The 25,371-nt window shown below is 42.3% G+C and overlaps 1 protein-coding gene across 8 annotated transcripts in view; it reads right to left on the reverse strand.

The window, feature by feature from the left end:
* The window catches only part of Ncoa1 (nuclear receptor coactivator 1), a 257,999-nt gene that overhangs the window by 17,152 nt on the left and 215,476 nt on the right, over positions 1 to 25,371 (reverse strand). For all 8 annotated transcript variants that reach the window (XM_085830179.1, XM_085830180.1, XM_029484858.2 and 5 more), the window contains 5 exons: positions 13,432 to 13,549; positions 11,160 to 11,328; positions 10,685 to 10,999; positions 6,951 to 7,052; positions 3,894 to 4,296 (listed from right to left, as the gene is read on the reverse strand). In XM_085830179.1, coding sequence (XP_085686305.1) covers positions 3,894 to 4,296; positions 6,951 to 7,052; positions 10,685 to 10,999; positions 11,160 to 11,328; positions 13,432 to 13,549 — 1,107 coding nt within the window. The remainder of the gene's footprint in view (positions 1 to 3,893; positions 4,297 to 6,950; positions 7,053 to 10,684; positions 11,000 to 11,159; positions 11,329 to 13,431; positions 13,550 to 25,371) is intronic.

Consider the following 25,371-nt stretch of genomic DNA (forward strand, 5'->3'; position numbering starts at 1 on the left):
GATTCAACCATTTTGGTGCATTTGTCAACTCAGTGTTCATTCCTTTTTAAGTTTAGAAACATGCTTATTAGCAGACATCAATATAACTATGCTAAGAAGCAATTGGTCTAAAAATAGAATTTTATTTATAGACATTTTGTTCTAGTGATATACATCTCACTGTATGTATGTATAGTCTTTGAAATTAAATAGTGGGCTAATTTTATCTTTCCTGTACAAAACTGTTTTGGTTATTCTAGGTCCTTTAAGTTTCCATATACATTAGCATATACAATATAGGGTAAGTTGTCAGTTTTGCTAAAATATATGTTAAAATTTTGGATTGCAATGGATTATAGGATCAATTTCAAGTGAATTATCAGAATTTGAGTATTTTATTTATTATTTTTATGTGCATGGATGTCTGTGCACCACATGCATGCAATACTCAAGGATCCCAGAAGAGGGCGCCCGATCTCCAGAGACTGAGATACAGACAGTCATGGGTGCTGGGAATTAAACCAGGTGCTCTTCACTGCTGAGCCATCTCTCCAGCCCTCATCACAAGGCATCTCTATGTCGTCCTGGTTGCCCCAGAACTCACCGTATAGACCAGGGCAGCCCCAAACTTGCTGAGATCCAGCTGCCTCTTTTTCTCAAGAGCTGGGATTAAAGGCAGGCACCAAGGCTGGCTACTTCCTCTGCTCTCCTCTTGCAATTCTAGTTTCCATTGTTCTTCTTTTCTTATGTAACTTTTAACCAGCTGTTCACACCACCACTGTATTTTTTTACCTATGCTCTTCTCTGTAAGTTTGATTTCTATTTTACTGATGTTATGCATACTTCTATTTAACATGCTCAAATCTCCTTCTAATTTACTGAACACACAGAATGCATTCATAGTTTCTAATTTCTTAAAGTGACGATTTTTGAACATGAAAGTTCCTACCTCATCCTAACATCTGTATGGTTTTTATTAGTGTGTGTGAATGATAGGTCTTACTGTGACATGATATGTATGTATGCAATATATTTGGATTATATTCACATCCTTTATTGTCCTCTCTTGTCCCCACTCCCGGGTCCCTTTTGTCTTCTCAAATAATCTGGGTTAGGTTTGGCTGTTGCAGGCTACACTTTCCTGCTTCTTTGCCTACCTGGTGGTTTTAAAAGCCAAACTTCAGATTTTCTGAATTTTACCTTTATAAGAGATGTACATATTTTTTAAGACAAATATTTTTCCTTTCCTTTCCTTTCCTTTCCTTTCCTTTCCTTTCCTTTCCTTTCCTTTCCTTTCCTTTCCTTTCCCTTTCCCTTTCCTTTCCTTTTTCCTTTCCTTTCCTTTCCTTTCCTTTCCTTTCCCCTTTCCTTTCCTTTCCTTTCCTTTCCTTTCCTTTCCTTTCCTTTCCTTTCCTTTCCTTTCCTTTCCTTTCCTTTCCTTTCCTTTCCTTTTTCCTTTCCTTTCCTGAGACATGGTTTCTCTGTGTAGCCCTGGCTGTCCTGGAACTCACTCTGTAGACCAGGTTGGCCTCGAACTCAGAAATCTGCCTGCCTCTGCCTCCCGAGTGCTGGGATTAAAGGCGTGTGCCAACACGCCAGGTGACAAATATTTCTTAAGTGTCTTTGAGCTTACTATCTGGATTGTGGTTAGGTTATACAGAAACCAAAGCTCTTTATGGGTCTTGTACCTAGAAAAATCAAGATCAGGATTTGGGTCCGGACTTATTCTGCCCCACTTGAGGTAAACAATATTCTACTCGACATCCATGAGTTATGAGGTTTTCCGGGTTGGTTAGATGGAAAACGGCGTTGTGTGAACTCTGAACACTGTTTCTTCTAGTCTTCAGGCCTGCTGCTCGGGCCCTGCTTGTGGGCACACAAGTGTGCAGGCTGAGAGCTGCCGAGGGACCCTCTGTATGGAGTCTTGGCTTTCTATGGGTAGCTCTCTCCTCAAGCTGTGCCCTCTGCACCAGCTGTCCGGACTCTCCCAGCCACTCCCGCTGGGCTCTGGTCTGCAGTGAGCTGTCAGTCCCTAGGATCACTGTTCCTGTCCTTTGACACTGTTTCTCTCCCAGGGAAGAGTGAACATGGCTGCTGTCACTCTCTTAGGCTAAAGCAGGAACCCTTAAGAATGTGTTTCTCTTCATGTTTTGTTACACTAGTGCTTTCTTTTCACTTGTTTCCCTAAGCAATTGTAACTTAAAGCTGAGGCTTTTCAAGACAGATACAGTTATAAAAATCTAGAAGAAAAGAACACGCAGCTGATAATTTAGTATAATACTTTCAAGTGTTCTTCAGAAAGTCATGTATCTTCTCTAAAAAGATTTATTTTTATTTTATGTGTCCATGTGAGCCTCTGCACATATGTATCTGCACCATGTGCAGGCCTTGTGCCTGCAGAGGGCAGAAGAAAATGTCAGCTCTCCTGGAGCCTGAGTAACACAGAGCTGTGTAGTAAGGTTTATCTTGTGTACCTGGCCCTTTAAAGGATCCCCAGTTGCTAGCCAAATGGCCCTTTAAGAATTCCTAGGTGTTAGAACGGCTTGACTCTATGACCTTCGGTGTTAGTTGGCTCTTGGCTTTCTGGGAGCAGGATAGATTATAAAAAAGCCAGCTGAAGCAGAGAAAGTGGATTAGGTTAGTAGAGTGAGAAGAGAAGGCAGTTGGTGCAGAAGATATTGTTAGGAGACAGCTGAGCTAGGAGAAGCTGAGCTCAGCAGAAGCTAGAACAGTTGGGGAACTGAGGGAGAAACTGGTGGAGAAACGTTTGGAGGGGCTGGGCTGGAAACTGGGTGGAGGGCTGGCCAGGAATTAAGAGACCTGGCTAGCTACTTTATAGCTGTGAGCTGCCGTGTGGATGCTGGGAGCTGAACCTAGGTCCTCTGCACTAGTAGTGAGTGTTCAGCCTCATGTGTAGTGCTGACTCTGCTTTCCCCTGCCATAATGTCATGGGTCCGCTGCTGTGGTCTTATGTCTTTACACACACAAGTGCAGATCACTGTACAGAATATTCCACAGTGCTGACACTCTTAGTGATGTTTTGTATCTTTCTGCGTAGTTAATCTGTCCAGAAATGTACTTAACTTACTCTTTTTATTTTTTCCACAGGCTATAATTTCAAAAATACTTTAAATTTTCTATGAAAGCTGAAATTTATGTATTTTCTAAACTTTCTTTCACTTAAAGCTGAACTGGTTTTTTTTTTTTTTTGTTTGTTTGTTCTGTTTTTGTTTTTTGTTTTTTTTTTCAAGACAGGGTTTCTCTGTGTAGCTCTGGCTGTCCTGGAACTCACTCTGTAGACCAGGCTGGCCTCGAACTCAGAAATCCACCTGCCTCGAACTCTGCCTCCCGAGTGCTGGGATTAAAGGCGTGTGCCACCACGCCCGGCCGAACTGTTTTTTTTTTAAATGGTATAAATAGAGTGAAAAATAGTGAAAACAAAGATTAAAAACAAAGCTTCTAGAAACCAAAATATTCACCGTGGAGGAAGTCATAACTTATTTAGCTACCATCAATAAGAAGTCTGAGATATTCTGTAACTATTGATTATCCTTATATAAACTATAAAAACAGAACCATGCAGTGACTTAGAATGAATGTACTAAGAGAAGGACTCCATTTGAGCAGATTTCACAGGGACCCAGGAGAGGAAAGTCAGTGAATTTACTTGTGCATAAAATGTTAAGTTTTCCAGTCAGAAATCTTTACGAATCCCCTAACTTACTAATCTCAGCCACCAAGCTGAGAAGTCTTAAAGCACCCAAGCATTCAGTGGTGCCTGAGGCTGGAGCCTAGCCTTGACTTTACCACTTACAGCTTTCCTCTTCAGCAATGCCCCCAAGCCAGGCAACAGATGCACACGCAGAGCTGGTAGCAGCTACAGATGTCAGAAGAGCAGCATGTGCCCCGCTTACCTGGTCCTGGATATTGGAAGACATTCTGCTGCATCTGAGGACTGATGCCAGCGCCAAACTGTCCTCCCATGTTCCCTGCCATGCCTCTGTTCACCATGCTGCTGCGGGTGGCCAAGGAGGCCTCAGGGTTTGCTGCCAGTTGAGAGAAAGGGCTGGTGGAGGCAGGTGGGGTTCCTGGGTTTGCGCCATAGTTTGGTGGGTAGGGGAACTGCTGGGGAGCACCCTGAGGAAGACGGGGGGTCCCCATTTGAACTGGGAGTCCAGATGAAGGAGGGATGTTGTTCCCAAAACTTTGGTGCCTCATGAGCATGGCTCTCTGCTGCTGTATAATTTGCCTCTGTCGATGCTGCTGACTGTACAACTCCCGCTGGCGCTGTGCCAACATCTGAGCATTCAAGGGTGGCTACAAAGAAGGGAAAATATCTTACTTATTAAAATTATTATAATCATCTACCTATTCTGGAATGCTTATAGGATAAAGCTGGTAGCTTGGAGCAAACCATGTTACAAGCAAAACTAAAATGAGAAAAATAGTATATATTTTTTTTTTTTCAAAAAATTTATTTCATGTATATGTGTGTATACCACATACATCCAGGGCGTGCTGTGGTCAGAAGAGGGTGTCAGATCCCCTGGTACTGGAGTTACAGTTGGTTATGAGCCACCCTGTGGGTGCTGGAAACCAAACCTGGATTCTCTGTGAGAGCAGCCAGTGCTTTAAACTGAACTGCTGACCCATCTCTCCAGCCCCTTAGTACATTTACAGGTCACAAAAATAGCTAAGAAATGCTAGATATCTATGATTAAAAACCAGGGTCAAAAAGAACTATATAAGAAAACTCAAAGTAAATGTTAAGTAGTTTTGTGATGAAACTGGACAAGAAAACCACTGAGAAACATCAAAACCTCAGAGAAGCAAGAGAAGCTGTGCTTGCTGAGTCCCTAACGTAGTTACACCTCCGTCTCTAATGCACATCCCTGCTTCTAATGCACATCTCTACAGAGATGCAGGCTTTCCTGTCTTTGCTGTCGTCACTGCTGCACTCTGTTTAAATGAATAAAGTATGACTGAAAGTAACTTTATTATTTTCTGTATTTCTCAAAATTGTCTATAATAAATAGGTATTATCTTTATGCTTAGGAAAACTTATAAAGGCCATTAAAAGGGGGAAACTACAAATTGGGAGATTCAGTAACTAAAAAAAGTATCATTTAAAAAGAAAATAGCTAAAAATAAGATCATCAACAGAAGTAAATGGAAACAGCTATTTCAGATCATTAGGCAACATACTACTACTCTAGGCATTATGATAAGTGGCTTATGATAGTGAGAAAGGAGAGGCTGAAATTAGTCTGAAGTCACTTCTCAGGTGTCACTTGAAAAGCAACATGGCATATCAATAAGGTCTGAAGCATAGATATAGCTCCCTTAAAATGAAATCTGCCAACAAGACGCTGTCCACTTTGGAAAAAACTGAACCATGGTTCTCTGACAGAAGTCATGTGACTTGCTAAAGTAGAGTCTGATTTCCTTACAACCTAGTTTCTCCTACATGGGATTCAACACTGAGGTTTACAACTTGAAAGATCAAGAAACTCAGACTTGGACTCATGAGGATGCTCATATATCTGGTTTTGGTTTGGTTTTTTTGAGGCAGGGTTTCAGTAGCTCTGGCTGAAACTCGCTCAGTAGACCAGGCTGGCTTCAAACTTGCCTTCCTCTGCTTCTTGAGTGCTGGGATTAAAGGTGTGTGCTACCACTGCTCAGATCTGTTTTTTAAAAGTGGCCTCATCAACATTATCTCTTTCATTAGTGGTAGCTTCCTGTATTGTTCCAAATTTATTAAGGTCCATTTCATGAAGAGCTTTTCAAGATCTATTTTGACTGCTTTATTTTATTTTTAAAGATTCTTTGTTTTTATTTTATGTATATGGGTATTCTGCCTTCATGTATGTCTATGTACTATGTGCAAGTAGTGCCCATGGAGGCCAGAAAAGGGTGTCAGTTATAGCCAGTTGTTACCTGCCATGTCGGTGGTGGGAATTGAACCTGGGTCCTCTAAAAGAGCAGCCAGTGCCCTTAACCATAAAGCCATCTCAACAGCCCCTATTGTTTTGTTCTTTTAAAAAGACTTATTTATTTAAATATTTTATGTATATGTGTATGCTTTGGCTGCAGGCACACCTGCACACCATAAGAGAACATAGGATCCTGTTACAGATCAGACAGTCATGAAGTACCATGAAGGTACTAGGGAATAGAATGCGGAACCTCTGGAAAAGCAGCCAGAACTCTTAACCCTGAACCATCCTTATTTCTACAGTTCTTGTCTCTTAAATATTTATATCAACTTGGCTTAAGTTGCTGAAGTAGAACTATGAAAATATATATGGAAGTGAGTGCTAGCTGCCGGGGGAAGGGTGTCAGGTTTGGTTGTTTGGAGCGTGTGTGTTGGGTGAGTATGGTTTGGCCATGTAGCCCAGGCTGGTCTTAAACTTGGGATCCTTCTGTTTCGGCTTCCTAGATGCTAGGCTCACCACATCTGGATGCATCCAGTTTAAAATGTTTATTGTACTGGTGCACATGTGTGTGCATGCACATATGCCACACTGCATATGCAGGTAACAGAATACAACTTGATGAAGTTGGTTCTTTCCTTCAAAGACCCCTGGTTGCCAGGCTTTGAGTTGTGTCTTCGCCTCTGTGCCATCTCACTGACCTCTATTCAGTTATTTTTAAGTGTAAAGTTCCATGACTCTAGGTTTATAAACAATGATCTTACAACAAATAAACCTAGAAAGTGCTGTTGTTTCGGCTGATCAGGGCGCACAGCTTTCTACTTGACTATCCAGTATCACAAAAAATAACAAAAACAGTAAGATGAAACACAGATAGACAAAGTATGAGAAAGCATCCATCCCAAATAGGCTAATTCACTCTAGCAATGCACACCAGGAGTGTCATTTAAAGCTGAACTCTCAGGCATTCCAGCAACACTCAAGTCAACACTAAGCAACACTGTGTGAGCTGGGGAGCTCTACCAATGTCTGGCTTACCTGAGGTGTGATCTGCTGCTGCATGCCTGACCTCATGTTCATGCCAACAGGAGCATTTGCTGCAAACTGGTTCAAGATGGCTTGCCGGTTTTGGTGCATCAACTAAGGGGCATGGAGACAAGCAAGGAAGGATGACAACTTCTGCAGCCAAAATGGCATGGCCTTGTAAAGTAACACAAACTTTATTGATTATTGAAAAGTTTTAGTAGTGAAACTTACTAACATCTCCCATTCAATTTGCCAAAGGGCTAATAACTCTCTATCAGATAATCGTTGCTTTCAGAACATCTAAAGGTAGGCTATACACATAAATGTACACATACAATATTAGTGTGCTTCTGAAAGCATGTGAATAGCCACTCCAGGAAAGTAAAATGTTAGAGGAAAAGAGACAGATTTAGGTCTTAAAATATCAGGACAGAGCAGGTATGAAGTGAGGACAAGCCTGCGAGGGAAGCTGTGGGGGATACACGGACGCCAAGGCCCTGGCGGCACTCACACTGCATCTGAAACTAGACTTGGGGAAAATCCAACATGATATCATTAGCCAGAGAGAATTACATAAGAAACAAATGTGCTGAGAAAATGGATTATTTATTTAACTAGAAGAAATAATCACTTTAGACCCACATTTCCCAAATTGCTGTTCCAAAGCACATTGTTCTACGGGACATTAATAGATGTGCCAGGAAAATAGCATACTGTGCTGTACGAAGTACTGGAAATGAGGGTTACATAAGGTGAAACATTTATTTACTGCAGTAATGTTATGCACTTTTAATTGGCCAAAGTACACTGTGCATCTCTGAGAAGGGGCAGCCTGCAATTTGCTCATTACAAATCTTCTTTTTTCCTATTTCCAGCCATCAATCTGGATCTCTAAGAATAACCTGTGAGATGCTGGTTTGGAAGGTCAGTCTGGGTCAGGCTGGTGTCACAGGGCTACCTACATGTCTCTATCTGACAACAAGAGTCACCTGAAGATTTCATTCTAAATAATCTATAGATTAATTTTTAAAAATTCCTCAATATAATTTGATAACAGTACCAACAACATTAATACTCCATTATTCTGCTGTTTTACTGCTGTTGTCCCATTGATGAGGACTGAGCCTCACACACACTATGCCAGCACTCTACCCCTGAGCTATCCTGCGGTCTCACTACATTACCCAGATCGACTTTGAACTGTTGGGCGCCAGTGAGCCCCCTGCACTGGTTTCCTGAGTAGCAGGTAGTCTAGGTTATGCCATGAAACTCAGCTCTGTGCTAGTTGATGTTCATAAGTCATAAATTATACAAATGGATAATTATGGATATGAACTATTTATTGAACTATATGTAAGAAGATAGTCTATTAGAGTTATACACGCACACATACGGACACATGCACACGCGCACACACACACATATGTAAACCCAAAGCCCTGTGAACAGTGATGTTTCTTATTGCCTAACAGCTTACCTCTTAATCCTGATTCATTTATTTTCTGACTCACATTAGATCAGAAACAAAACAAAACAAAACAGACTTTGAGGAAAAATTAATACAATACAAATGTTAAAGCAAAAATCCCAAGCTTTGTGGAATAAGATAAAACATTCATAATCATTTAAAAATAAGCATGCTTTTATAATCAGATCAAGGGATTCTTTGTACCCAAACCTATGTAGGTTCAACACTCAGAAGACCATGGACACGAGCATATATATGTAGCAACATTCTGTTTTTTAAGCTGCTAAATGCTCCCACTTTGAACAAGTGTTTAAGGGCTGTAAAGGAAACAGAGCAAGGCCATTCTCTCCGCAGCCCCTTTGCAGGTTCTCAGCTCCTCAGCCCTTTGCCAGTTTTGGAACAACTGGAAGCAAACGCAGCTTTTAGCTGAACTGAATATGATACAATTTCATGAACTCAGGGACCTGGCCTCATTTCTTGCCAGGCCTTGCTTACTGAGCCTCTAAACTGAGACCACATTTCCTTAACTTAGCTTGTAAGTTGAGCACATGTGCACATCTCTACTCTTGACTTAGTACTTAGCACACACTGCTTGCAGTGTGATTCAATGTTTTGGGAAGACAGCTGAGTTTTGACTATTTAAGTTCCTTGTATTATTTACCTTTTGTATTTCTTTAGAGTACTTAAGAGTGCACCCCAAGCCAGGTGTTGGTGGCGCACGCCTTTAATCCCAGCACTCGGGAGGCAGAGGCAGGCAGATTTCTGAGTTCAAGGCCAGCCAGGGCTACACAGAGAAACCCCGCCTCGAAAAAAACCAAAAAAACAAAAACCAAAACCAAAACCAAACCAAAACAAAAAAAGAGTGCACCCCAAGGGTGTCTAATTAAGATGTTCAACATTTCTATGCTTATTTTCTTCCTGAAAGTAAATGACAGATCTGGGTGTGATGATGTGCCCACCTGGAATCTCAGCTCTTGGTGGAGGAGGGAGAATTCTGAGTTTGAGGAGAGCACGGGCAATATGGATTTTGTTGGAAAAGCTAACAACAACAACAACAAAAAAAACCAGAAACTGCAAAAAACAGAGAACCCAATCCATACCAATAGCCATGGAAGCAGCAAATACTGTATGAAGTCCTCTATCCTTACTATTCCTCAGGAACAGGGCTTCTACTTCTCTTTCTCTCATTTCCTAACTCACTGTTGAGTGCTTTTTCTACCCTAGCATTTTAAATACATTCCTTTCTTTTATCATTTTGAGTTTTCCATTTCATCGCTTCGTGTCCTCTCTTCCATCACCACCCCATTTATAGAACAGAAACACATTTACACTGTTTATTATACTTGCTGAACACAGTCTCATAAAGCTAGTACTCACTAAAGGCTACACTATGCCAGGCACTGTGATAAGAGCACTATAGTCTCTTACGTGGTCCATTTGCTTCTTAGTGAGGTAAAGGATTTATCTGACTTGCAGTCAGAACCACTAAACCACACTGCCTTGAAGACAGGGTTGTGAGAATGTCAGAAATGCCCTCTGCCATTGTCCCAGCTTTCTAATGCATCTGATTTATTTTTCTTCCTGAATTAGTACCACTCTAACCAATTTCTTCAAATGCTTTTCTAGAAAGTCAAAGAAATATACAAGTACAGTTGAAAAACTGACAACAAGCAGCAGCGCCTTCCAGCCCAATCAGAGGCACAGAGCTGGCAGGTCCCACCATCTGCCCGGGGCCCTTAACGATCAACTTTCTGTCTGTTCCTAATACAATCTTACATATTTATAGCATCACACTGATTCATTTTTTGTCACACAAAAGGTTTAAATCAGGCACAAATCCAAGAACCTCCAATATGTATCCTTTCTCTCATTCATATCATCACTAGATTTCAATCTGACCAACTTCAAAATAACATAAATTTTATTTTTTCTCAACAGTCCAATGGTATTTCTTGTTCTACTTTATAAACTAAGTTACAGTTCTCTTTATTAATTTAGTAATTACATGGTATCTAATCTAAAATGTTAGATTTGTGTTTGTATCTAAAAACACAAAAACTGTATTCCTTTTAAGCTGTAGGTTTCAAAGTGCTCTGCTACACCAGTATTCCTTAATAGAAGGCTCCCCTACTCCCATCCTAGCAGACCCAGGAAGGTCTTTGGGTTTTTCACTGAGATCTGGGAATGGACCCAACACTTTCACTGAAATGCCTGTGTTGTCATGGAGTACTCTAGCACAAACCTCGGGGAAGAGAGAGCCAAGGAGGTCCGCACTCACCTGCTGCTGCCCCTGTAGCCGCTGCTGCAGCTGCAGCCGAAGCTGGTTGGGTGCAGCTGGAGGTCTATTGAGAGTCTGCCGGGGCTGCATGCCCATGTTGGGTGAAAAGGTTCCTCGAGGAGGTGTTACTTGAACCGGCATAGTCCCCAGTGAAGGCTTCTGCCGTACCATGCCTTGGAAAGGGCCAGAGAGACCAGCGGTGGGAGAAGGAGATGAGTATGGCTGGGAATAGAGGGTGGGTCTGTCTTCCATCATCAAAGGTGGTGTTGCTTGCTGTGGTGGAAATCTCTCAGATAATACATCTAATCCACCTCCCTGTTAGAAAAGAAGCCAAAATAATTGATAAAGTGCTGGCAACCCGAGATGTATGTCTACATAAATGTACACGTGGTGAAGTTATCTCTAGTAAGTCTTAGAACACATTCATTCTCAATCCACGCTCTTCAGAAGCGCATCGCCAAGTCTGAACAAGCACCTGGACGAGCTTGTCGATCCCCAGTGCGCGGTCGAGCTCGGCCAGCTCCGTTTCATCTTTGCCACTGAGGAAAGACACCAGCTGTTCCAGAAGAGCCTTCTCATCGTTTCTTCCTTCTACTGTTGTTGGTGGGCAGAGCAGCTCATCCAGCTGTGAGCTAATACACTGGCTACGGAGCAGAGACGAGAAAGCAGGAGAAAGTGACTCAGGTTTAAGAATGCAAACACATACGCAGAGATATATGTACAAATCTGGTTTTAAAAAGTTCTGTTATGATGTTGGCAATGAGTTCTAGTGCAATGAAATACACTATAATATAATTATAATGAATTAATTATACTGAAGTGAATATAATTAGTGTACAGAGATGCAAAGAACATGTTTTGGATGTATTTGCATGTTTGTCTACTGTGTGGCCAGAGGCTGATGTTAGATGCCTTCCTCTGTAGCTCTTCACTGTAGTTTTTGAGAAAGGATCTCTTACTCACCTGGAGCTCACCAACTGGCTAGGCTGGCTGGCCTCTGAGCGCCTCTGTCTGTGCCTCCCAGAGTTGGGATTACAGATGTGTGCCAGCACACCAGTGTCTACTGATTTCTGGGAATCTAAACTGAGGTCCTCAAATCTACAGAAACTGTTTACCTGCTGAGCCACCTTCCTAGGTAAAACAGTAGTTAATGCATAGTTTGATCACAATTTCCATTCTTTAGTCAACTACTGAGAAATTTCCATATTCTTCCTGTTAGCTTAAAGAAATACCCTGGAAAATGAACTAAATATAAGAAAGGAGATACACTTTTTAAAAGGTTTATCTATTCACTTTATGTGTCTGTGCGTGAGTATGTGCATTATGATTGTGCAGATGTCTGGGAAGGTCAGGAAAGACTGGTGGGTCTCTAGGAGCTGAGTTACAGGTGGTTGCAAGCCACCTGTATATATATTGGTACTATATATATATATATATATACCTGTATATATTGGTACTAGGTACCAAACCTGGGGCCTCTGAAAGAGCAGAAAGTGCTCTTAACTGCTGGACCATTTCCCTAGCACCATAAAGAGTTCTTAATAAAAGTAAAACACACACAAAAAATCAGTTAATTTATTTTTCAGGTTTATTCTTTTGTGTGCGCATAGGCATGTGTCTGTGTGTGCACATGTGTGCTTATGTTTATATGTGTGTGCTCCTACTTCCCTCTCTTTTCCCTTTCTTTCTTCCATCTTTTCTTTTCTTTCCTTTTCTTTTCTTTAACTTTCTTTTCTTCTCTTTCTTCCTTCCTTTCTTCATTTCCCCCCTCTCCCCCACCCCCATGTTTTCAGGTTTTGGAATTCAATGAGGGATACTCGTGCTTGTGTGGCAGCACGTCACCTAATAAGCCATGTTGCCAGACCTTAAGATTTATTCTTATCCTATTGACTGTATGAATACCATTAAATACTATGACTGAATCATAATCAAAACAGCAAATTTATTTTAAGGTTTCAAAATTGATGAAATTATCTTGATAATATAAACTGACTATTATATACAAAAGAAATTAAGTTGAAAACATTAACATGCTAGTAGTTCAGCCAAAACCCCCGCCAAATTGCTGATTCATGAAGACAGTATGCAGTCTAATCTAAGATGACATTAATAGATATATAAAAATTATATATATGTATATCTATAATAAAAATATTATTATATGAGCAATATGAGAAATAATCATTCTTCTGGGAAAAAGAAAAGGAAAAACAGTTCAGAAAATTCCTAAGTATATTTATCTTCCCTTGATTGACATGTATGAGATATAGTCTGTGTTGTGAAACACAGATGCCTGTGTAAATTAAGAAATTAAACTCCACTGAGAATGGAACACTCAGCAAATATATTTTCTTTCCTTTCATATTCTTTCTCTAAACAAAGACAAATGATGGACAAAATGACCCAGAGCTGAAAGTTTAAGGCAACACAATTGGTACAGTAAAGCCAATTTATCCATAGGAATACATGGAAATCAAAGCAATGCAAGCGATGACATGCAGAAGGAGACTTGCCATAGCACATCAGTCAAGTGGCGATTACAAAGGAGACCTGCCTGTGGCTATACGGTAAATGCTCTGCTTGATCGGAGCTCAACTACATTCTCCCATGCCCCTTTTAAATTAAACACTCATGTCGAGTTATAGCTCAAAAATACTAGTGCTCACTAGGATCCAGTCTGGGGAGGGTAGCTCCTAGTTTAGAAGCTGATATCTCTCAGTGTATAAAATACAAAGCGTCTTACTTACTCTTCTGGTTTATTCTGATTTATCGTTGTCAAAGTATTATTTGCCCATGGAATTTGATCCCCCGCTCCTGGTTGTCCAAACTGGTTATCGATTGCTTCTAATTCTAGTTCAGGCAGTCCTGATTGAAGAGAAAAGGTTCACTGTCACAACGGAGGACAAGATAGCATTTCACAAGTAACACACTACACAGGACAGTAGGATTTCCCTATAAACTATTACTTATGATACTCAGATTAAAAAAAAAAAAGGCCAGAACTATGTTTTTGAAACTCAAGAAAACAATACATGCACTTTAGAAAAATTATCTACAGTAGTTTTAAAAAGTTACTTGATTCATGTATGTATGCCTGCATGTATGTCTTGATTCATGTATGTATGCCTGCATGTATGTCTTGATTCATGTATGTATGCCTGCATGTATGTCTGTGTCCTACATGCATACTGTGCCTGAAGAGGCCAGAAGAGAGGGTCAAATCCTCTGGAACTGAAGATACAGATGGTTGTGAGCCACCTTTGGGTGCTGGGAACTAAACTCAGGTCCTCTGGAAGGGCAGCCAGTGTTCCTGACCAGTAAGCCATCTCTCCAGCCCCATGTAGCAGCTCTCTGAAAGTGTTATGGCTATCTGTAAACTATTTACACCAGGGAAAACTAAAAATAACCTAAATTCAGAAATTCTGGGACTGATGAATTAAGGTATAGATATTGACAATGTGCTGTTGAGTAAAGGAGAATATGGTATGTTCTAAGACACTATATTCACCTAGATTGTGTCTCTATAAATGCATAACTACTGATAGAACAATTCTACGAGGCTCTCCTTGTGTATCTTTGTGGTTCATACTAAGCAGCAAGTGAGATTATTTTTCTGTTTATAATGATTACTTGTAATTTCTAAAGTGAATACACTCCAACCCATCACTGTTATGGACTAAATTGTGTTATTCTCCTCCAAATCCACTATGTGGAAATTCTAACATCTAGGACTTCAAAACATAACTAACGGGAGACAGAACCTTTAATGAGGTAATTTGTGGCAAACAGACCATTACTGTGACTCCTAGTTCACTATAACTATTATCTTTATAACAACAGAAGGTAAGGGCATTAATGTCACAGAAGGAGGTGGTCAATCCGAGATAAGGGAAAAAGACTTCAGGAGAAACCTTGCTTCGACACCCTGGACTCCTCGCCTCCCAGACTGTGGGAACATACTGTATGGTACTTTGTTAGAGTACCTAGCTAACTAAACAATTTTTTAAAAAGTAAAAGGGCCTTAGAGTTTGCCTCTTTTGTGGTCCTAGGGACTGGGGCCAGGGCCCATGAACGCCAGGCACTGAGCTGCGTACCCCTTCTAGGCCTCGGAAATTTTAAGAGGAAACTTACTTAAGTAGAATTCCACTTTCTAGCAGTGTCACATACCTGTAATCCTAGTACTCAGGAAGCTGAGACAGAAGGATTGCCACAAGTCTGAGGCAAGCTGGTCTGTATACTGAACTGTGCAGTGAGCTGGTCTGCACACAGCCAGCCTGAGGTACATAGGCAAGCTGGTCTGTATACTGAACTGTGCAGTGAGCTGGTCTGCACACACAGCCAGCCTGAGGTACATAGGCAAGCTGGTCTGTATACTGAACTGTGCAGTGAGCTGGTCTGCACACAGCCAGCCTGAGGTACATAGGCAAGCTGGTCTGTATACTGAACTGTGCAGTGAGCTGGTCTTCACACAGCCAGCCTGAGGTACATAGGCAAGCTGGTCTGTATACTGAACTGTGCAGTGAGCTGGTCTGCACACACAGCCAGCCTGAGGTACATAGGCAAGCTGGTCTGTATACTGAACTGTGCAGTGAGCTGGTCTGCACACACAGCCAGCCTGAGGTACATAGGTAAGCTGGTCTGTATACTGAACTGTGCAGTGAGCTGGTCTTCACACAGCCAGCCTGAGGTACATAGGCAAGCTGGTCTGTATACTGAACTGTGCAGTGAGCTGGTCTGCACACACAGCCAGCCTGAGGTACATAGGCAAGCTGGTCTGTATACTGAACTGTGCAGTGAGCTGGTCTGCACACACAGCCAGCCTGAGGTACATAGGCAAGCTGGTCTGTATACTGAACTGTGCAGTGAGCTGGTCTGCACACAGCCAGCCTGAGGTACATAGGCAAGCTGGTCTGTATACTGAACTGTGCAGTGAGCTGGTCTGCACACACAGCCAGCCTGAGGTACATAGGCAAGCTGGTCTGTATACTGAACTGTGCAGTGAGCTGGTCTGCACACACAGCCAGCCTGAGGTACATAGGCAAGCTGGTCTGTATACTGAACTGTGCAGTGAGCTGGTCTGCACACAGCCAGCCTGAGGTACATAGGCAAGCTGGTCTGTATACTGAACTGTGCAGTGAGCTGGTCTGCACACAGCCAGCCTGAGGTACATAGGCAAGCTGGTCTGTATACTGAACTGTGCAGTGAGCTGGTCTGCACACAGCCAGCCTGAGGTACATAGGCAAGCTGGTCTGTATACTGAACTGTGCAGTGAGCTGGTCTTCACACAGCCAGCCTGAGGTACATAGGCAAGCTGGTCTGTATACTGAACTGTGCAGTGAGCTGGTCTGCACACACAGCCAGCCTGAGGTACATAGGCAAGCTGGTCTGTATACTGAACTGTGCAGTGAGCTGGTCTGCACACAGCCAGCCTGAGGTACATAGGCAAGCTGGTCTGTATACTGAACTGTGCAGTGAGCTGGTCTGCACACAGCCAGCCTGAGGTACATAGGCAAGCTGGTCTGTATACTGAACTGTGCAGTGAGCTGGTCTGCACACACAGCCAGCCTGAGGTACATAGGCAAGCTGGTCTGTATACTGAACTGTGCAGTGAGCTGGTCTGCACACACAGCCAGCCTGAGGTACATAGGCAAGCTGGTCTGTATACTGAACTGTGCAGTGAGCTGGTCTGCACACACAGCCAGCCTGAGGTACATAGGCAAGCTGGTCTGTATACTGAACTGTGCAGTGAGCTGGTCTGCGCACAGCCAGCCTGAGGTACATAGGCAAGCTGGTCTGTATACTGAACTGTGCAGTGAGCTGGTCTGCACACAGCCAGCCTGAGGTACATAGGCAAGCTGGTCTGTATACTGAACTGTGCAGTGAGCTGGTCTGCACACAGCCAGCCTGAGGTACATAGGCAAGCTGGTCTGTATACTGAACTGTGCAGTGAGCTGGTCTGCACACAGCCAGCCTGAGGTACATAGGCAAGCTGGTCTGTATACTGAACTGTGCAGTGAGCTGGTCTGCACACAGCCAGCCTGAGGTACATAGGCAAGCTGGTCTGTATACTGAACTGTGCAGTGAGCTGGTCTGCACACACAGCCAGCCTGAGGTACATAGGTAAGCTGGTCTGTATACTGAACTGTGCAGTGAGCTGGTCTGCACACAGCCAGCCTGAGGTACATAGGCAAGCTGGTCTGTATACTGAACTGTGCAGTGAGCTGGTCTGCACACAGCCAGCCTGAGGTACATAGGCAAGCTGGTCTGTATACTGAACTGTGCAGTGAGCTGGTCTGCACACAGCCAGCCTGAGGTACATAGGCAAGCTGGTCTGTATACTGAACTGTGCAGTGAGCTGGTCTGCACACACAGCCAGCCTGAGGTACATAGGTAGAGTCTGCCTCAAAGCAAAAGCAAAACCAAGACCTCAAGTTCCCCATTTTAATTATGAGTGAGTAGGTTTGAGGATGTTTAAAAAATATACAAAACACACAAAGGTTTACTTTTTAACATAAAAATTTCTTAACTCATCTATACATTTACTTTCATTGTTTTTGGTGTATATGTGATTATGTGTGTGAACATACATACTCATCTATGTAAGATGGGAGCTCAGAGCTCCTTCTGTTTCTTTCTTAATTAAAAATAAATGTGTATGAGTGTTTTGACTATGCATATGTCTCAGTACTGAGCATGCTCCCAGTTCAGAGGCCAGAAGAAGGGGTCAGATCTCTTGGGATGGGAGTCACAGAGACCTGTGAGATGTCATGTGGGAATAGGCAATGCTTGCAACCATGATTATTTAAGATAGCATTCCTCACTGGCCCTGGAGGGCACCACTGCTAGCCTGGCTGGCCTACAGCCTTCTGTGGTTCTCTTATCCTCTTTCTGGCACCAGATCTGGGCTCAAGCTCTTTATCTACTGAGCCAAAGTTCCCCCTGCCCCCAAGCCTGATGATGAATTAAAAAAAAAGACCTATTTATTTGTATGTATGGGTTTTGTCTGCATATGTGTATATTTATTTGTATGTATATGAGTGTTTTGTCTGCATGTATGTATGAGCACTGGGTGATGACTCATATATTTAAATGTTTGGTACCAGTTAGTGGAACTGTTTTTGAAGAATTGGAGGTGTGGCCTTTTTAGAGAAGGTGTGTCAATGGGGGTGGGCTTTGAGGTTTCAAAAGGCCCAGTCTCAACTTTCTATGCCTCAGTACAGGGGAACACCAGGGCCAAGAAGTGGGAGTGAGTGGGTATGGGAGTGTGTGTGGGGGGAGGGTATGGGGGACTTTTGGGATAGCATTGGAAATGTAAATGAAGAAAATACCTAATAAAAAAAAAGAAGACCCAGTCTCCACCCCGTCCTCTCTCTGCCTGCTGTGTGCACATCAGAATGTAAAGCTCTCAGCTAATGCTCCAGTGCCATGTCTGTCTGCTTCCTGCTAGCATGGTCATTGATTTACCCTCTAACACTGTAAGTGACCCCAATTAAATGCTTGCTTGCTTGCTCTCTCTCTCTCTCTTTCTTTTTTTTTTCCGAGACAGGGTTTCTCTGTGTAGCCCTGGCTGTCCTGGAACTCACTTTGTAGACCAGGCTGTCCTGGAACTCAGAAATCCACCTGCCTCTGCCTCCTGAGTGCTGGGATTAAAGGCGTGCGCCACCACGCCCTGCTAATGCTTTCTTTTATAAGATTTGCCTTGGTCATGGTGTCTCTTCACAGCAATAGAATAGTAACTATGACACACTATTAGACTATGCACTTGGTGCCCTTGGAGGCCAGAAAAGAATACCATATCTTGTAGAACTGGAGTTACATGTACGTGCTGAGAATCGAACCTGGGCAACAAGTGCTCTTAACTGCAGAGCCAATTGTCCAGCCTGACATGTCCTTTATTTAAACGCAGGTAATTATAACTTTTAACTAAACTTAAGTCTATCTGGGACAAAGGTTATAAAAATCAAATTCTGTAGGATTCTGAAAAGCACAACAAACGATAAAACTGAAACAGTGATGGGCAAGTCTCCTCTTGCTTTCTCTCAGAGGCTAAGTCAGGTCGGCAACCATGGGTTTCCTAAGGCTGCCCTGCTCTCTGCTCTAAGAGCAGAGCTTTAGTGCTAACCATTTAAGAACTAGAGCTTAGAGAACATGTACATGGCTGTGCACTGTCACTGCCAAGCAGTAAGATCGTTTCTTAACGTTGGACACAACATCTTATTTTACTAGTCTTGGTGGAAAATGCTAAGACAATAAGATAAAATATTGTCAAAAGAGCTAGACATGGTGGCATGTGCCTATAATGTTAGCATTGAGAAGCTAAGGCAGGCAGTTCTAGAGTTGGAGGCCAGACTGCCTTATCTCAGATTAAAAAAAACTAGCCAGGCAGTGGTGGTGCACGCCTTTAATCCCAGCACTTGGGAGGCAGAGGCAGGCAGATTTCTGAGTTCCAGGACCGCCTGGTCTACAAAGTGAGTTTCAGGACAGCCAGGGCTACACAGAGAAACCCTGTCTTGAAAAACCAAAACAAAGGAACAAACAAAAAACAAAAAAACTAAACCCCCAAAAGGATGGAGAGAGATTCATGTGTTAAGTGTGATGTCCAGGCAAACATATGTAAATAAAAACAACAATAACCCTACAACTAAGACCACCTTGGCTCACTTCAAGTTTTGTTTATATAGGTTGTGTGTTTAAAGGAAGTTTGTCTTAGACCACTTCAATCTTTAGACTTCTTTCAGAAACTGCCTTTTATAGAAATTTATTAGAAGGTAGGAAATACACAAGTTTTCTGCTTTGTTTTGGGGGATCCCTATTTTTAGTCATGCTTGTTTTTTCACCACAGACGTAAATGAGTATATGTATTGTATGTGTGTGTGTGTGTGTGTGTGTGTGTGTGTGTGTGTAAGTAAAACAGGACAAAGGTTATTTTCCTGAGAGGCAGCTAAAAAAGAGCCCTCAAAGGTAGCTACTAGAGTATCTGCATATACACACCTAATGCCATTCTTTCAGATGACAATTTGCTACATTCTTTCAGATGACAATTTGCTACCTGTCCATGACTCCTAGGCTCCAGTCATCCGGGCTGCACTCTGCCATCAGCTCAACATACATTTCATCAACTTAAATCTAGCTAAAGAGAAACTTTGTAGCCACATTAGCTACAATGAATCCAGAAAAAGGTAATTAAATAATTTAACAATTTTCTGCACAGCAAGGAGAAGGCATCATCTTTCAGGTGGTGGCTTTTGCCCAAGTTACTATCTCCAGTAGCTGACCCAACAGCTTCCCATTCTCACATTCACAGTTAATCTTCCTCAGCTGTTGAAAAGGGAACTTCTGGCACAGTTTGTATTATATCTGGCTGGAATTGCGTATGGCAGTTAGAGTGTCACTGTTGTCTTTTAAACATTAAGTAAGTAAGGGCTGATTTCTTTAGTAAGTAAAAGCTCCTATGAATTAGTAAGAATCCAATAAGTCAAGTCCATAGATGACCAGAGATTATAAAGAGATCACGTAAAATCATTGAAAATGGTCAACTTAGAGTAAAGTACAGTTTGAAATTATATTGTGAAAACAAAAACCCATCATTATAATGATGAGAAAATACACAATTCAAAGTGCTGTGAAAGACATACAGCAATAGGGACATCAGCAGTACACGTGTGAAAAGGGTCACTTAGTCCTCTCTCTGTATCAGCCCTTTCATCCAGACATTTATATTTAGAATTTGTACTTCATATATACCCTCATAAGGAACAACTATGTGTACCAAGGGTTTTTATTACAGCTCTGTAATAGTAAAAGATAGCAGTCATCTCAAAGAAAACTTAATCCTCATACAGATACAAATCAGTGCAGATTAGGAACAGCAAGCTGTCCAAGGAAAAGGCTAACATACAAAACAGTCAGTATGTATACTATGATGCTTTGTTCCTCAATATGCAGCTAGGCTAGCCTTGAATTTGCTTATGTAGCTAGGTTGGCTTTTACTGGTGATCTTCCTGCCAAGTGTGTGTGTGTGTGTGTGTGTGTGTGCGTGCGTGTGTGTGCGTGCACACACACACACAAACAGAAGATGAAGAGAAGTCTATGTGTGTCATATAGTTAATATTACATAGTTTTATTGGTATTGTTTTGCTATCTTATGTGACTATGTTAATTACTAAAATAAAATTTAAAATCCCATACTATATGTAACATCTAAAACAAGAAAGTGCAATGGCTCTTAAGTACTAAAAATTTATTCCATTTGGAACTTATTACTTTATAGTTATATTTTTATGCTCTACAAGTTAATAGGATTAAAAAAAATAATCCTTAAAGCAGTATCTGTTGCGGGACTGTAGAAACCCCAGCAGGAGGAGCTCGCCTGTGTACTCTGACAATTCTGGAATTCATCTGGAACCCTCTAACCAGGCTGCAAGTCTTTTAAAGAGTCTCTTTATGGGTAAACTTGATTTAAATTTTGAATAAAACAAGCATTGCTAGGATGGCAAGAGGGCACGGCAGGTAAAGGCCCTTGATATCAAATCAAGGCTGACCTCTGTCGTTACTTTGTGCATCGGAGCCTCCTGCCTCTACCTCCCTGAGATTACAAGCATATACCACCATGATTAGGTTTATGTGCTGCTAGAGATAGAGCCCAGGACATTGTGCATGCTAGACAGCCACTCTGCCAGCTGCACAACATCCCTATTTACTGTTATGTAGCAGTTCCTTATTTCCTTATTTATCTTAATATTGCAAATCTTTATTACAAATTTAAGATCTGGGGAAATCCCTGATCCTACCCAAAGCATTAACAACCATGGAGAGTGTGGCATGTTGTTCTTTTAAAAGATCCTATTGAGAATAGTAAAAAGTTGCCACTTTTTACTTCTTGGGCTTAGCTGCACTCCTGAGGGAGTGAAACTCTCACCCAGCCAGCTGGATCTGAAAGGCTACTGTACCATCCAATATTTAAAGCTTCATTCTCACACTGAAAAGGAAGGAAGAACACTTTTACGGCCCAGCCAGGGTAAACCGTCTCTCTCAGAAACATGACTAGCTGATCCCTCATGTATTACAATTTAGATGACAGCAAACATTTTTGCTCCACTGTGCTTTTAGAGTCACGTTTATTGCCTCTTGCTCTTTCCTTCTCATCACAAAGTGGAATGCAGAAGTGAACTCTAACTTCACTTATGTGTGGTTATATGTGGTTGACCTTTCAGTAAGAGTAGCTAATGGGCAGTCATTAACCCTGGTGCCACAGAAGTTAGACTAATAGAACTCAGAAGCCCTGCTAAGTGAAGGAGATAGGGTAGGCAGATCATAGAGCACTCCTTGTCAGGAGCCCAGGTTACCCACTCTGAGTACTCCTTTTCACTCTGGCCTGGAGCAAGGCTATGCTACAGGTTATAGCAGGTGCATCAACAGGCCAGGATCTAACAGAGAAAGCATGAAGAGCCTTCCTCAGAACCAGAGATCTATCCACATGCTCACAGGGTCTCATGCTCAACTTGGAGCTTGCAGATTTGGGCTGTACCTGTGCTGGGATTACAGGCATGTGCTGTCTGTCATGCCTAGCTTTTTATTTTTATGTGGGTCTTGGGAATTGAATCTGGGCCCCTCTGCTTGCAAGCACAGTACCAATTAAACCATCTTTCCACTCTTGGTATTATTTCTTTGATCAACAAATTTCATTAAAAATAACATTACAAATTATCAAACATGCAACTGACTCCCAAAGACAGGGATATGGAGACAGTTCAAACGGACATTGCAGAGGAGACAACTACTGAGAGCGTGTTGCCAACCTGGGCTACTCTGCAAAAGTCTGTCTCAGAGCAATAGCAAGAGCCCCTAACAAAACCCAAAAGAACAAAACAAAAATCAGTGAAATAAGGAAAGTGGAGAGAGAAACGAATCCCCAGCTGAAAGGAAGTCAGAAGCAGGAGGAGCAGAAGAGCAGACTCAGGAAGTCTGAGGATAAAGCACAGATGGACACAAGCTGGTACCACAACTCAACTAAATTAAGACACAGTGGATAAGAGTTTCCTAAATGGGTTTTCTCAGAAGAGGATCAGAACAACTCAGGAACAGGCCATGGCTGTTGCTTGGACAATGAAAGGACAATGAACAGCTGCCACTAGACCTCTGCACTGATGCAGCTGACTCTGGAATGTGCCCATGGATTAAGATGGTAAGTTTGTGACTCATAGTAGAATTTCAGCCCAGGGAGTCTCCCACAGTGGGTGCCAGGGCTGCCACAAGGAGGTTCCCTGTTGTGGATCTCTAGTCCCTCTCAGCAACTGAGAAATGAGTCCTCTATGGTCAGAATCTATGTTCATTGCCAGAAAAAGAGCATCTTACTTTAGCTACAGAAACATGCTAGCTACCAGAATTTTCAAATTCTAAGTCTTCCAGTACATACTGTGAGACAGTTAAAATTTACCACTCAAGCAATGTCAACAGCAGCAAAGAGAAGACAAACAAATTTAGTAATGAAAGAAACTTAAAAAAAGTACTGGTACAGAAATGGATCGACCACGAAGTAGCTAAAATAAATGACCCTCACGGAGTCTGGACTTTCACAGCTTTCTATATCCAGTAGGGTGCTACTGTTGAGTGAGCTCTGACAGCTGTGACTGGTAGGCAGGGTGCCCAGGCCCCTTCAATGTGAACTCAGGACTTTGTTTTCCCATTCTGACACAACTGGGAGAGACCCCCCCACCTCAGCCTGGGTGTTGGCCCTCCTGGGGAGACAAACTCCAGGAGGCAGCTCTGGAATCAGTGGGAATCCAACCAAGTCACAGAGCTCTTTGGGACCAGTAGTGGGTCTTAGTATTCAAAAAAGGGAAGCTACTAAAGTGGATGTAGCCATCTGTGAAGGTGACAAGTATGAGTGGCTCTTGTGGCTCTCGGGACACATCAGTAGCACTCTGTACAACAGGAGCAGACAGGACAGAGTCCAGCATGCTGCTACCCACCAAAGACCTGTTTGACAGATCCGGGCACTAGAGGGCCTTCTGACAGGAGAAAGGAGCGTCTCCAATTCTTCTCTCAAAGAATTTTACTTTTCTGTATATGAATGTTTGGCTGCATATATATGCATGCCTGGAATGTATGAAGGCCAGAGGAAGGCAGGCATCTGACCCCAGACACTGGAGTTACTCCCCACTGGGGACTGTGAACTTGGAACCTCTGCAGGAACATAGTGCCTGCCCTTCACCACTGGGAAGCCACCTCTCCAGCTCTGACTTCTCCAGCTCTTCGTCATTTTGTAATTTCTCAGTATTCTTAGTACTGTTTTACTGTATTTAAAAAATCTTTTGTTTTTCCTTTCTGAAATGTAGTTAATTTCATTTACATATTTTTTCCTTTATTTTTATACTGGGATGTTTCCCAGCAGAGCCCAGGTTGAAGTGCCATCCTCCTTGGTCCAGGTGAGCCCCAGTCCAGAGACCATCTTCCTGCTCCTCTCCTTCACTTTCCATCTTCATTTAACCTTGTTCTTCAGTCCTTCCTTTCCTGGCTCTCTCCTTGACTGTGCTATTTATTCACCTACCATGAATTCTTAACCTATAGTTATTTTATATTATTTTGCACTTTCTTCTAGTTACTGTGGCTTGTGTTTCCTTTTCTCTCATATTTGGCTTTCTTCAACACTTTATGTAAATGAGTTTCTAGCTCCATTTTCTTTTCTTTTTTCTTTTTCAAAAACATCTATTTTATTAGATATTTTCTTCATTTACATTTCAAATGCTATCCCCAAAGTCCCCTAAACCTTCCCCCTCCATGCTCCCCAGCCCACCCACTCCCACTTCCTGGCCCTGGCGTTCCCCTGTACTGGGGCATATAATCTTTGCAAGACCAATGGCCTCTCCTCCCAATGATGGCTGACTAGGCCATCTTCTGATACATATGCAGCTAGAGACACGAGCTCAGGGGGTACTGGTTAGTTCATATTGTTGTTCCAACTATAAGGTTGCTGACCCCTTCAGCTCCTTGAGTATTTTCTCTAGCTCCTCCATTGGGGGCCCTGTGTTCCATCCAATAGCTGACTGTGAGCATCCACTTCTGTGTTTGCCAGGTACCAGCATAGTCTTACAAGCTGTCTCTTACAGCTATATCAGGGTCCTGTCAGCAAAATCTTGCTGGCATATGCAATAGTGTCTGGGTTTGGTGGCTAGTTATGGGATGGATCCCTGGGTGGGACAGTCCTTTCTTCTGTCTCAGCTCTGAAGTTTGTCTCTGTAACTCCTTCCATGGGTATTTTGTTTCCCTTTCTAAGAAGGAACGAAGTATACACACTTTGGTCTTCCTTCTTCTTAAGTTTCATGTGTTTTGCAAATTGAATCTTAGGTATTCTAAATAAGGCTGCTATTAAAAAATGGGGCACAGAGCCAAACAAAGAATTCTCAACTGAGGAATATCGAATGGCTGAGAAGCACCTGAAAAAATGTTCAACATCCTTAATCATCAGGGAAATACAAATCAAAACAACCCTGAGATTCCACCTCACACCAGTCAGAATGGCTAAGATCAAAAATTCAGGTGACAGCAGATGCTGGCGAGGATGTGGAGAAAGAGGAACACTCCTCCATTGTTGGTGGGATTGCAAGCTTGTACAACCACTCTGGAAATCAGTCTGGCAGTTCCTCAAAAATTGGACATAGTACTACCAGAGGATCTAGCAATACCTC

The sequence above is a fragment of the Mus caroli genome, unplaced genomic scaffold (genome assembly GCF_978045245.1).
Source record: "Mus caroli unplaced genomic scaffold, Mus_caroli_1 scaffold_14, whole genome shotgun sequence".
Lineage (NCBI taxonomy): Eukaryota > Metazoa > Chordata > Mammalia > Rodentia > Muridae > Mus > Mus caroli.